Consider the following 14,706-nt stretch of genomic DNA (forward strand, 5'->3'; position numbering starts at 1 on the left):
GGGGTAGTTTACGAAGCCCATTTAAAATGGTCTGTTGCTAAGTGGAAAACCGTTCTTTGCCAGAAAATGTCAAATTTTGATCTGTCTGACCAATCATGGGCGCCACATCCTCCAGACTAAAGAGAAGGACTTTTTGGCTTGTTATCAACGCTCAGTTCAAAAGCTGGCATCTCTGATGGTATGGGGGTGAGGCATTAGTGTGTATGGAATCGGCAGCTTACAGATCTGGAAAGGTACCAATAATGGTAAAAGCTATATCCAGGTTTTAATTCACAGACCTTTACAGAGCGTTGGTAAAAGAAGAGCGGATGCTTCACCGTGCTAAACATGGCACCACCCCAACTTCTTTGGCATTGTGGTTGTACTTTGCCAGCTTTTTGTTGCCCTGTCCCAACTTTGAGATATTTTGCTACCATCAGTTTCACAAGTACCTTATTTTTTTTTTCTTAAAATGGTCCATTTTCTCAGTTTTTATTTTTTTTTATGTTTTCTATTGTGAATAAAATATGGGTTTATGAGATTTACATGTCAAAGCCAAGGAATTTCCAGTGACTACTTACCAACCAGCCAGCGACCAACCGAATAAACCTGTCTAACAGTATGCGTTAAAAACAAGGGTTTCTTTGCCCACATTTGTAAATGCATGCATAAGCTGCAGGCCCCGGCAAGGCACCCTGATAGCTGCAGAGCCTAAGGCCCCTTTCCCACTGGCGGACCGTTCAGATCCGCCTCTCAGTTTTTTTTGGCGGATCTGAACGGTCACCCCATGCATCTCTATGGGGCATCGGAGACATGTCTGCTTACATCCGATCCGTCCATCGGATGGGATCGGATGAGAACGGACAGACAGTCTGTTCCCATCTGATTCCCCCATAGAGATGCATGGGGAACTGACAGCTGTGTCTCCCCACACAGCTGTTATCCTCCTGCTCAGCGGGAGATCGGTGGATCGATCCCCCGCTGAGATAAACGGAGTCCACCAACGGAGCGGACTGTTTGAAAGGGGCCTTACTCTACCCACAGTGGGAGCTCATTTATTCTGATGGATAGATGGAGGACAGGTGACTGGAGGGAGCCCACCCCTTCTTAAAGGCGCAGGGTCACATTTTTTGTATTATGAGATTTACAAAGCATTGCGTTCTGTATTCATGTAGATTTTACTCACCATAACTATAAGGTGATACCACCCTTCTCCTGCGCTTAGAATCCAAGATCCCCGACCACACTCCCCACGGGACTCACAAATGGCGTCTCGGATGGCTAAGGTCTTGCTGCCCAAAAGGACTGGGGTAGTCCAACAGTACTAAAGGCAAAAAGAAAGAAAAAAGGGCGCACCGACCTAGCGCATTATCCTCAATAATAGGCTTTTTATTAAAGTAACATATAAAATGGCTACTCACACAAACCCAGGTGGAAAATAATCACATCAAGCTCAGTTGCTCCAGTATCAGGAATAGTCAATGTATTAGTCCATAATCCTGTTAAGATGACGGCTGACGCGTTTCGAGGCTCAGCCTCTTCCTCAGAGCCCTCAGTAGTAGCCATTTTATATGTTACTTTAATAAAAAGCCTATTATTGAGGATAATGCGCTAGGTCGGTGCGCCCTTTTTTTGTTTCTTTTTGCCTTTTAGATTTTACTCACCGTCCCAACTATTTTGGAATTGGGATTGTATAAACTCCGCTGTACAGTGCAGAAGCTTCCTGTTCACACAACTGTCACTGCTGCTCACTCATACCTCTGATTGATGTCTTTCAGGAGATCTGTATTAGTTATCTAGACTGCTGTCAGAGGGAGCGAAGCCGACACAGTCGACACAAGACACTCAGGTCAGTTTCTGGAGCTGGTCTTTAATTATTGGCTCTTCTGTGGATGTTTAACTTGTATAGTATGAAAGCACTGGGGTCTATGGTTCAATCCCACCAGGAACAAAGGTCTACATGCTCCCTGGACATTCTCATTGGGTTTATTCCAACAATTTAGAAAGACTTTTTTTTTTTTTTTTTTATTATTTTAAATCCGAAACCAAGTCTATGGAAGAAAATTACAGACTTCACATAGTTCAAACAGTTCCCAAAGGTGTAAACATATAGTAAAAACATTGTAAGCACACACAGATTGTCCCACTCTGAAGACCAAGTAGCAATGCAAACATAACACCAATATGCCCGTCATGCCCCCCCCCCCTCCCCCCAAGAAGCCCACACACCAATGGCCGAAAAATGACTGTAATACTCGGTCAAGGACCAGATCAGCAGGGGCCAGACCCGGAATTGCCACCCACCCCAGATTTTGTCATGTCTGAGCGGCACTCCTCTATGTTGATAAATCACACATTCACACCGTAGTGTGGCGCCCATGTTGTGTACCCACATCTCTAAGGTGGGGGGGGGGATGGAGAAATTCAATGTTTCAAAATGAGTTTCCGGGCCTGAAACAGGGCCCTAGATTTTGCCAATCTACATTGACGTCCGGGGTATATTCCTCCACCAAGCCAAGAAGGCAGGGTTTTGGGTCTACTGGAACCGAGAAGAGATAAGCAGTATTAACAGTCTGAACCACAGTCGTCCAATACCTATGGAGCTTAGGGCATCGCCACAGAAGATGAGCAAGATCACCACAAACCCTGCTACACTTGGTGCACAGCGGGTCTGCCCTCAAGCCCATCCTATGCAGCCCAACTGGGGTGCGATGCACCCGGAGGAGTATAAATAGTTGCGAGAGTCTTTGCTCTATGTTCACAGAGCAGTGCCGCACCGACTCCAATGCCTCGTCCCACTGGTCATCAGTAAGGTCACCCACGTCAGCCTTCCACTGTGATTTATCTAAGCTAGGAAACCTTTCCAGATGGTCTCCCAGAAGCATTGCATAACACCTAGAGATGAACCCCTTTGTAGATTCGAAATGTTTCATCGTGTAGAAGACCGGGGTCGGAGACGCCTCCGGGGCTAACAGGGAGGGCTGGGCTCTAATAGCATGCTGCAGGTAGGAGAACGTCATGCTCTGGGGTATATCAAACCTGGCCTGCAGCTGAGCAAAGGTCTACAACCGACCACAGTCAAATATGTGGCGAAGGTGAGTAACGCCCATATGTGCCACAGAGCTCCAAACTGTAGGTCAGCCAGTTCAGGTTGCACCAGATTGGACTGAATTCCGTATAAATAGTCACCCTCTGTAGCTGCTTCACCTTAGCCCAGACTTTGTGCATCAATCTATAGGTGGGAAACAACTTGTTTGATTTCGAAAGCAATTGTAATTCCAGGGCTTCAGGGAGGCTATCTGCGCCCACCGCGTAAAGCACAACCCCCAGGGTCGAGTCCCGCTGCTCCCGTCCCCGGACACTAAGGGCCCACTTGCAACTGTGCCGCCAAATAATAAATCCAGGGGTTTGGGAAAGCCAACCCCCCCCCCCACACACACACACACACACACAACATCCTTAGATCTCTGTAATTGCTCCAACCGGATCCTAGCTGCCCCGTCCTTCAAAGCAAAGAGTGGAAGAGGGAGTTAAGGAATCTAAATGTTTTCAAGGGGATAACCACCGGTGTGTTATGGAGGAAGTATAGCAATTGGGGCATTAAAATAATTTTCACTAAATTCGCCCTACCAGCTACAGAGAGCCATAATTTGGACCAAACTTCTATTTTATCTCTAAACCTCGTCAGGAGTGGTAAGATGTTCAAGCGGCAATAGTCCATAATAGACTCTGAAGTAATAATACCCGGGTACTTGAAATGTGTAACCACCGGCACAGGGCAGAAGGTAGCCAACTGGGGATCCACTCCCTGGTCCAGTGGCAGCAAGGCTGACTTGGACCAGTTAATGGGTAAGACCAGAGAACCCTCTGAAGGCAGTAATAATATGCATCACCGCCCTCAAAGATGGGCCCATGTCACCCAATAGTAATAACATGTCGTCCGCATATAGTAATATTTTCTCATGAAGCGTCCCATAGTGAAAACCCACCACAGAGACGCTGGCCCGAATCTCAGCCGCCAGAGGCTCTATGGCCAGGGCAAACAGAAGAGGGGACAGGGGGCATCCCTGTCGAGTCCCTCTCTCCAAGTGTAACGGTAAAGATTGCCTCAACCAACCCCCCAGCAATAACCGCCCGCGAGGCCTGTTACCGACGTCTCACCCAGGCAGTAAACGTGGTACCAAACCTCTCCAAGACTGCCCAGAGATAGTCCCATTCCACGCTATCAAAAGCTTTGTTTGCATCAAGGGGCAAAAGGGCCCGGGAGCCCATATTATCCGAAACCGTTTGCATGTTGACATATAATCTCCTAAGGTTTACCGCCGTGGACTTGTTAGGCATGAACCCTGCCTGGTCATCATGTACTATAGTGGTAACAACCCTGTTCAGCCTCCGAGCAAGGACCTTAGCCAGGATTTTAATATCTGACTGCAATAGGGAGATTGGCCTGTACGAGTTAGGGTCTAGAGGGAGTTTGTCCGGTTTCAAAAGCAAAATAATACTAGCTCCTGACATGGAGGGCGGTAACCGACCACATCTAAGAGCCTCATTAAAGACTTTCAACAGTCTTGGCGTGAGAACCTCCCAAAAAATTCTAAAAAACCTCCATAGGTAAACTGTCATCCCCCCGCACCTTGAAGGAAGGGAACGAGCTGGCCGCCTCTTGAAGCTCCTCCCACAGTAATAGGAACGTCCAAATTCAGTCTATGCGCAGCAGGCAGTGTAGGGAGATCCACGCCCCGTAAATATTCTGTCAATGCCGAGGCACTGTAGGCAACCTTGGAAGAATAAAGCTCCGAATAGAAGCGAGCCAGCTCTGCCATGACCAACTCTGGAGCGTTGACCAAGTTACCAGAAGGCAGGCGCAGGGCCCATATAATAGGTGCTGCTGGGCGCACATTGACCATTTTCGCTAAGAGATGGCCAGTCTGCTCCCCCTCCTCATAAAAGGTGACTTTGGAAAATAACCTTTTCTTCTGTGCTTTGGATGAAATAAAGCTGGTCAAGGCATCCTGTCCCGACAGCCACACAGCCTTAGAGGTATCCATGGGCTTCCCTACATACTCCTCCTCTCGGTCCCTCACATGTCGAGTCAAAGGTCCTCCCTCCCAAGAAGAGGTCTTAACCTTGTTCACGGTTTCTATGAACACCTCACGTAAACAGCATTAAAACGCATCCCATTGGGTCAAAACATCTGGGTAAAGGTCATTTATCAAGAAAGAAGTTGGCTATGGACCGGTCGATGTCACTGTCCGGTGGAACAAGCTTCAGCCAGCAAACATTGAGATGCCAGGGAGTCCTAGGCAGGGAGGATGCAGGTCTCGTCTCGATCCAACATATCGGAGGCGAGTGGTCTGAGACCTCCCTCGGGGCGTACTGTACCTGAGACACCGCGCCCAGTGAGTGACACAGAGGTCTATGCGTGACAGAGACCTGTGTGTCTTGGAGTAGCAAGAAAACTGGACGGCGACATCCACCCAAGACAGTTCTCCCAGAAAACGGGCCAGAGGGGTACCCCGAGTACCCAGCCCTACACTAGGAGGAGGAGGGTGTCTGTCCCTGGAGGGGTCCAACACCCCATTGAAGTCCCCCATTCTAAACAGTAAAGCAGAAGGTTTATCCAAAATTCACCAGCTCCCTCAACACATCCAATGTGAAGGGAGGAGGAATGTAAATCATCGCTAGCACATATAAAAGGGAATACAATACAAAAATAGAAACTTCCCTCCGGGTCACACAATTTAGACAATTCCTGGTAGTCCAGTGATTTATGGATTAAAATAGGAGTAGGAGGTATGAGTAGAGTGGTATATCTGCTGTGCCCAAGCATACCGCACACAACTCCAGATGGGTCTCCTGGAGACCTATAATAGCCGGGTGGTTCTTGCGCAGGACAGAGTTCACCATGGCCCTCTTCAGGGGATCTCCCAGCCCCCTGACATTCCACGAGACTAAGGGGACATTATACATGGTCCATTATGTTCACAATCATATGTAAGGCAATATAGCAGGAACAACTCCCCCAGGTAGAGCAGGGGAACGGGGCGCATCGGTACAAAGGCTCAGGTGGAATCAGTTCTCTGCGGGAAGGAGATGGTCACATCAGTCTCTGTGGGGGGACATTAGAGTGTAAGTTCCTCTGGTACAGAGACTGATGTGACTGGCTCAGTGTTCTCTGTACAGCACTGCAGTATATGTCAGAGCTATATAAATGTATAATAAGTGTGTGACTTTGGTGGCACATTAGAGTGTAAGCCCCTCTGGTACAGAGACTGATGTGATTGGCTCGGTGTTCTCTGTACAGCACTGCAGTATATGTCAGAGCTATATAAATGTATATTGTGTGATTGTGATGGGGGCATTGGAGTATATTCTTCTTTGGTATAGAGACTGATGTGATTGGCTCGGTGTTCTCTGTACAGCACTGCGGTATATGTCAGATCTAAATAAATGTATAATAAGTGTGTGACTTTGGTGGCACATTAGAGTGTAAGCCCCTCTGGTGCATAGGACTGCTGGTGGAGAGACCAATGTGAATGAGTTTAATTTGTCGATATTGTAATATAAATGTATAATAATTATGGGTGACATTAGAGTGCAAGCTCCTCTGGTAAATTCATGAAAAATGGTCTCCTTTCTCCAGGGAGAACTACCTGTTCATCTGCTCCTGTCCGAAGTGCCTGTCTCAGTCAGAAGACCCGGACGTCACATCGGAGGAGGAAGACGAGGACGCTGAACTGGAAGAGACGGACGATGCCGAGCTGGAAGATGAGATGACCGATGTCTGATTTAGCTGCAACATCAGGACCTTCCATCTGCCCCACTACAGCACGAGGATCTGGAGATGCCTACCATCACCCCCTCCCCCAATGACCAACCTTGAGATGCCCATAACAGAGCACTTTGATTGGCTATGCCTTTGCCATGGGAAAACTGTTCATTACAAACAGTGTTCTTGCAACGTTCCTTTTTATACCTCTTCCTCAATTTCGGGGGGGCCTGACCACAGTATGCGAGGGCTGCGAGGTTTGTGGACCCTTCCAGATAAATGTTTACATTTTTCTTCATACTGCGTGGTGATAATTTTATAGAATCTGCAATTGACATATCACATTATTTATATACAGCCCCTGCATGACATGATTCAGTAAAGGCAACCTTGCTTGGCATCTGCACTTTTTTTTGGCTGCTGTCATATTACAGATCCTTAACCTGTGTGTTAATGGGGGGGGGGGGGGTAGTGCTGAATTGTCTTCTGAAAGAATCCACTGGCTGTGCTCCCCTTTCCGGTTCCAGCTTTTCCCTGTATGGCCTGATGTGACATCTGAGCATTTTACAGCTTATCAACCTCTGAAAATTGGCTTGGTTGCTTTTTGGCTTGGTAGCAATGGTGCACTAAAGCAATCACCATATCTATGGCACTGGTGCTTTATACTTCAAGCGATTGTAAAAGTCTTTTTTTTTTTTTTTTTTTTATATATATATATAACAAAGATGTTATACTTGGCCCGGATCCTCCTCTTCTCGGGTCCCTTTTCTGTTCTCCTGGCTCCTCCCCACTTTTGAGTGCCCCCCACAGCAAGCCACTTACTATGGGGGCACCTGAGCTGAGCTGCAGCTCCATGTGTCCATTCAGACACGGAACCGCAACCTGGCTCCACCCCCCCCTCTCTGCTGTTTGACTTTGACAGCAGCAGGAGCCAGTCGTGCCACGCTGCTCTCAGCCAATGAGGGGAGTCCAGGTCAGCTGAGACACTCCCGCAACATTGCTGGATAAAGACGGGCTCAGGTAAGTATGAGGGGGGCTGCTGCACATAAGGGTTTTTTTTTTTTCCCGGGACTGCGACATTGCGGCGGACAGATCGGACCCTTGACTGACATTTTTGACACTTTTGGGGGTACCAGTGACATTACTGCAGTAATCAGTGCTATATATATGCACTGTTACTGTAAAATTACACTGGTAGTGAAGGGGTTAACTTTATTTGAGAGGGAGGGGCTGTGTATGTCCCTAGGGGTGTGATTCTAACTGTGATTGGCTGTGGCTTGAGCTGTAGGAACAGTGATCAACGGTCCTGCATAGTAGAACCGTATGATCACTGTTTCTACACAGGGGAGAATGACAGGCGGCTTGTTTACATCAGCCGCCTGCCTTTCTCCCTCTCCACCGACGATTGGCGAGTGACCGGCGGACATCAGGGTCTGCCGGTCATGCGCGCGCGGGGGTCCGTGACCGCGCCTCCGGCGGCGCGCGCTCTCTCCCCAAAGCCTCGCAGGCTAGTGACTTACCCCTACGTCACTCTGCCTGTGAGGGGCTGACCGCCGCAGTATATGTACTTGCGGTGGTCGGCAAGTGGTTAATGCATTAAGATTTTAATAAAAAAAAAAAACTTGTCTTTACAATCCCTTTAAGCCAGTGGTTCTCAACTCCGGTCCAACAGGCCAGATTTTAGGTATTACCTTGGGGTGATTCAGACTAGAATACTGCAATCACTGATCAGCAAATGATATCCCCTGTGATGTATTTCAGTTTTCTTGCAAATCTGGCCTGTTAAACAGTGGGTCCTGAGGACCGGAGTTGAGAACCGCTGCTTTAAGGTGAAAAACGAATACTAATGCTGGCCATAGAGGAGTCCCATTTTTATTTTTTTTCCCATTCACCCAGCTAATTAGGGAAAAGAAAAAAAAAAAAACACCTAACGTGAATCCTCACGCTGTGTCATTATATTCTGACAGTGAAGAATTGAAAGGCCCTGATCAGTGCTTCAGAGTGCTGTGCTGATCAAGAGGATATTTTCCAGCAGTGGTTGTACAGCAGTTAAGTAGATTAACTTCTATACAACCACAGTGCCCATAGATGGGTCCACATTCCTTCAGTCCCTGCTGAACTGGCCAAATTTTGCACCATGTATGGGCAGCTTGAAGGGTAACTCCACTTTCGTGGGGGGGATAGCAAAAATATATAGCGTATAAAATTGGGTTCACCAGTCCTATTGCAATTGAATGTTATTAAAATGACCTTTTCATTTCCAATCTGCAGCCGCTGTAATTTTCTTAAGATGCAATATGGCAACCTGGAGGCGGTCTGTACACAGAATGTATACTGAACGCCCCCCCAGAAACATTTCATTTTTTTGATTGGCTCGCTGATTTTCCCAGAAGTCCGCACTAAGATACAAGTCAGATATCGGCATCCCATTGTAATAATGTTGTTTTTGGTGAGCTGCTTCCAATATCCTTTCAGGGCTAAAGGGATGCAGACCCCGTCACTTTCCTCATAAGTGCCCTGCAGGTGCACAGCTGATTGATAATTATAAACCACTCCCATTAAACTCACTTTCCCACATGGATACAGACAAACACACAGGGAATTCTTCAGAATAATAAAATGTAGGAATTTGCAACAAAGTTTGTTAAAATCCTTGTAATGTACAGAGATCACCCAGAGGGGAATGTTGTTTTTTTTTTTTTTTTTTACTTCTCCTCAACAAAAGTGGAGTTACACTTTAAGGCCTTTTCACACTTGTGCGACTTGGGGACAAGTCGTACCCCATGATTTCCAATGAGTACCATTCCTATCTGTGTGACTTCAAAGTAGTCATTGCACTACTTTGATGCGACTTGAGGTCCATAGACCTCAATATTACACAGGCATTGCTTCAAGCCATTTAACTTTAAGGTCGTAAAAGTGAAAGGGGCCTAAGTAATATACTTTTAACATCCTGTCTGATTTAAAGGATAGGGAAGGATTTCAAACGAACAATCGTACTCGCCTAGATGGGTGCAGCATCAGTCCTCCGCTGCCTCTGTCCCCTGCTGCCTCTGAGACCAAGAACTGAGCAAACAAACACAGCTAATCGCTCAGTTCTTGGTCTTCAGTGAGCAGAGAGTGGTGATGGTCAGTCACCGTTCTGTGCTCTGCGCCCCCCCAGCACTCCAGTTGAAGCGGTTGGCTCAGACCCTTGACAGCTTGCTGAGCCAGCTGCCGCTCAGGTGTCTGGGTAGTTCCTGACATTAAAGTTGGGATCCCTCCAGGGTCTGGGCTGGCTAATGGCGCTTTTCCACTGCATGGAACCGTACCGGTTCGGCACGCTTTTGTGCTTTTCCACTGCTGGTACGGCATGGTATAGGGTCGGAACGGTTCGGTACGGTATGGGTTTGCTTTTCCACTGCATGGAACCGAACGGTACGGTACGGCTCTGAAAAAACAGTACCTACTCGATTGTGGTTCCAACAGGTACCAAACTGGTACCATATCCCACAATCCTTTGCATGCAGTCACTACTAGCCACTGATTGGTCAGAGAATCCCACCCACCCCGTTGTTATCCCACCCACTTAACTTTAGTACTACTTTAGTGGGAAAGCAAACCTATACCGTACCGTACCGAACCGTTCCGACACTATACCATGCGGTACCAGCAGTGGAAAAGCAAACCGGGCCGAGTAGAGCCAAGCCGGTACTTGCAGTGGAAAAGTGCCATAAGTGACAGACTTCAGCCCACTGTCAGGTGAATATGGGTCACAGGAGTGCAGAATGCCGGTCATTCCTGTGACTTGCAGGAGAAGTAGGGCCAAAAGAGCTTCGGTCCTACTTCTCCATGAGCATTCCTTTGTCTCATGCCCTGTGCTGAGCGACTGCTGATTCCCCTTTCCTATCTCGTTTGCTAGAATCCAAAGTTCTTACATAGTTTTGGTTTAAAAAGGACTCGAGTCCATCTAGTTCAACCAATAGAATAGCTCTGTGGGTGGTTACTAGCTTGTACAATCAATCCGTCACTGAATAATTCAGTCGTCCTTTTTTTTCTGATTTATGTGATCCCTGGATCAGTTATGATACAATGATCATGGATGAGGCTTTGAGGGGTAATGCTCGGCGTACTCCTCTCTGCCGGGCTTCCTTCCATGATGCATCCATTAGAACAGGGATCTCCAAACTACGGCCCTCCAACTGTTGCAGAACTACACATCCCATGAGGCATTGTAAAACTCTGACATTCAGACATGGCTTGGCATGATGGAAATTGTAGTTCCTGAACAGCTGGAGGGCCATAGTTTGAAGACCCCTGATTTAGAACTTCTTCTCTGAGGGGTGGTCGCTCTATGACCCCATTATATACAGTGCAGGGCTTGTACTTGCCTTGTCAGAGCTTTATCAGTGCTCCTACCTCTGTCGCAGCCAGAACTAGAATTCCCTGTGCATGCTGGTGTCAGATGCTAAGGGTCGTAATGCTGTTCACCCCCCCCCCCCCCCCCATGCTTTTTGTCTGATGCTGGTCCCCAAAACAGGAAGTGAGGAGAAATCTCTGCAGCGCGGGCACAGCTTCAGCTGTTCTTACATTGGTCAGCAGACTGGGACTGCCTGCCCCCAAAGCCAAGGTGACATCACTGGATCTTTTTGCAGGATCCTGAGGATCTCAAATCCTGCAAGAATGCAGTCCTGTACAGTGTTGCAGCATCTTCTTGCCAGTTTTGTGGTCCTTGGGCTTTCATTGTAGTTTGCTGCAGTTCCAGTGATGCTCCTGCAGCTTGAAAATAAAAAGTCAGAAGCCAGGTATAAGGCATTTTTTTTCATGGTTTCTTCAAATGTTTTATTTTTTTAAGGTAGGGGACTACAGGAGAAGCAGAGCTTGCATTTTCATATCTGGGCTGAATAAGGGTTAAAGTGGATGTAAACTCTCTCCTATACCCAGTGAAGTGAACAGCCTCCAATGATACACAGAGATGAAACAAATCTCCCTATATAAGTTTTATTTGTTTATCTGCTGTCTTCAGCTTTAAATACTCTTTAGAAAGTATAGATCGTGTTAGTTTTTTTTACTTCCTATTTCAGCTCTGGGTGTGGAGTCTTGGCACACAGTGTGAAAGCTGATTGGAGGAAGGCACACACTCCCCCCTCCACATAGGCAGAGGAAGAAATGTGCAGAGCTGTGCTGTGAATAGACCAGCTCTCTGCTAACCTATTTATAGCAACCACCCAACACAAATTTTATCTCCAGTGTCGGTGAACTTTTCAGAAGTTATCATGCTAATAACAGAGGAATGGAGCAGCAGAAAGACACGGGACTTTGGGCTTTGGAGAGAAATAGGTAAACAGTACAGATATGTGCCCAGGTCAGATTTCATGAATCCAGTTTACATCCACTTTAATGACCACTTGTGTGGATAATGTCTGTGCCACAAAATGTACAAGCACACTCTATTTAGGAAATTCTAGGTTTTAATATCATCCCAGCCAAAACTGTGCCAATTCTCAGATGCTACTAAACAGCGTGCCATGTGCGTTGATGGTGCTCATGTGCTGCACACAAAACAATTGCTGTAGGTTAGGTTCTGGTCACTAATACAAACTTAAAGCTGAACTCTTGCATTTGTCACACTTTACGTTAGTTTTTGGGCCATGCTGGCCCCCGCTAACCTGTGAGGCAGCTGGATGTGCAGTATAAACTGTGTGTAGCTGAGGCTTAGCCATTCAGAGAGAGCGATGTATTCGATCGATGAATACAAAGCTTCCTCTGGCTGAGTCAGATAGGAGGTCTGATGTCACAACCTCTGATCTGACCAATCAGAGGAAGCTTTGTATTCATCGCCTGTCTGTCCTCATCCAAACCGATCCTCCAGACGGATGGAAAATAGGGTTTTCATCTGTCTGGATTTCATGGACAGGATCGGATCTGAGAGCAGCGGGTGTCAGTGGAGATGTCTCTGCTGACATCCGCCGCTCCATAGGGCTGCATTGAGCATCCAATCAGGTCCGCCTGAAAAATGGACATTCAGATTGGATCGGAAAGCCCGTGTGAAAGGAGCCTAAAGCCCCGTACACACACACAGATCGTCGTCATACAAACGTCGGTGGACGAAAGATCTGCCGATTGTACGCGTGTTAGTATGGTGCCTCCGACAGATGTCAGCGCACAATCCGCGGACAAGAGTCTTTCTTGCAAACATGAAAATTTTTGTCTGCAGACACCAGAACGGACGATTGTTCGCCTGTCAGTACAGAAATCAGCCGACAGACCGCAGATTTGCAAGACTGGGCATGCTCAGAAAATAAAAAACACAGGGAAAGTTAACCATTACATGACATCACTTCTGCAGTCAGCTGAAGTCTGCGGACAAAATTCTTGTGCTGTCCTTGTGCTGTCTTTGCACTTTTCAACAGACACCGACATCCCGGGGAGAAAAGACGAACATTTGTATGACGACGATCTGTGTGTGTGTACGGGGCTTAAGATTTTTGCACTGCTCTGTGCCTGTTGGGGAGATTTCTTCATTGAGATGATATAGTGTGAAAGGAAATCTCTCCTAGGATATGGGAGAATTCCACCTTTTGACAGTTGTCATCAGAGTAGGAATTGCTCTTGTCCTGGGGACAGGAACTAAGTGAACGTAGGATAAAAACCTTACAGCAATTCCAACCCAACTAGAAGTAGTCTTGGCTGGATATTCTATTTATGATTTTTGGTTGGACTGATTTTGTTTTAATGTTACATAGTTACATCAGGTTGAAAAAAGACACCAAGTCCATCTGGCTCAACCAACAAAGGTTGTAGCCATAGCTGATCACTAGATGTCCCCGGCCAACAGATGACCATTTTATGACGTTGGGTGCATGCCATCTTTTGTTTAATAGATTGCTGACCACACTATGTTTATTATGCATGAGCCGTCTTTGAAATCTTACGTCTTAGTTCTTCAAGCTCTTATACAGGTTCCTCTCAAAAAAATTAGCATATTGTGATAAAGTTCGTTATTTTCTGTAATGTACTGATAAACATTAGACTTTCATATATTTTAGATTCATTACACACAACTGAAGTAGTGCAAGCCTTTTATTGTTTTAATATTGAGGATTTTGGCATACAGCTCATGAAAAACCAAAATTCCTATCTCAAAAAATTAGCATATTTCATCCGACCAATAAAAAAAAAAAAAGTGTTTTTAATACAAAACAATAATTATGTTCAGTTATGCACTCAATACTTGGTCAGGAATCCTTTTGCAGAAATGACTGCTTCAATGCGGTGTGGCATGGAGGCAATCAGCCTGTGGCACTGCTGAGGTGTTATGGAGGCCCAGGATGCTTCGATAGCGGCCTTGAGCTCATCCAGAGTGTTGGGTCTTTCGTCTCTCAACTTTCTCTTCACAACATCCCACAGATTCTCTATGGGGTTCAGGTCAGGAGAGTTGGCAGGCCAATTGAGCACAGTAATACCATGGTCAGTAAACCATTTACCAGTGGTTTTGGCACTGTGAGCAGGTGCCAGGTCGTGCTGAAAAATGAAATCTTCATCTCCATAAAGATTTTCAGCAGATGGAAGCATGAAGTGCTCCAAAATCTCCTGATAGCTAGCTGCATTGACCCTGCCCTTGATAAAACACAGTGGACCAACACCAGCAGCTGACATGGCACCCCAGACCATCACTGACTGTGGGTACTTGACACTGGACTTCAGGCATTTTGGCATTTCCCTCTCCCCAGTCTTCCTCCAGACTCTGGCACCTTGATTTCCGGATGACATGCAAAATTTGCTTTCATCCGAAAAAAGTACTTTGGACCACTGAGCAACAGTCCAGTGCTGCTTCTCTGTAGCCCAGGTCAGGCGCTTCTGCCGCTGTTTCTGGTTTAAAAGTGGCTTGACCTGGGGAATGCGGCACCTGTAGCCCATTTCCTGCGCACGCCTGTACACGGTGGCTCTAGATGTTTCTACTCCAGACTCAGTCCACT

General features: G+C 46.8%; 1 protein-coding gene across 1 annotated transcript in view; it reads left to right on the forward strand.

The window, feature by feature from the left end:
- SMYD5 (SMYD family member 5) overlaps positions 1–7,148 on the forward strand; it is a 60,533-nt gene extending 53,385 nt beyond the window's left edge. Inside the window, exons 12-13 of the mRNA XM_082256372.1 lie at positions 1,758–1,828; positions 6,623–7,148. Of these exons, the coding sequence (XP_082112498.1) occupies positions 1,758–1,828; positions 6,623–6,767 (216 nt within the window). The 3' untranslated portion in view covers positions 6,768–7,148. The remainder of the gene's footprint in view (positions 1–1,757; positions 1,829–6,622) is intronic.
- Positions 7,149–14,706: the final 7,558 nt, after the last annotated feature.

This window comes from Pelophylax lessonae (assembly GCF_965119305.1).
Source record: "Pelophylax lessonae genome assembly, chromosome: 1".
NCBI classification, from domain to species: Eukaryota; Metazoa; Chordata; class Amphibia; order Anura; family Ranidae; genus Pelophylax; species Pelophylax lessonae.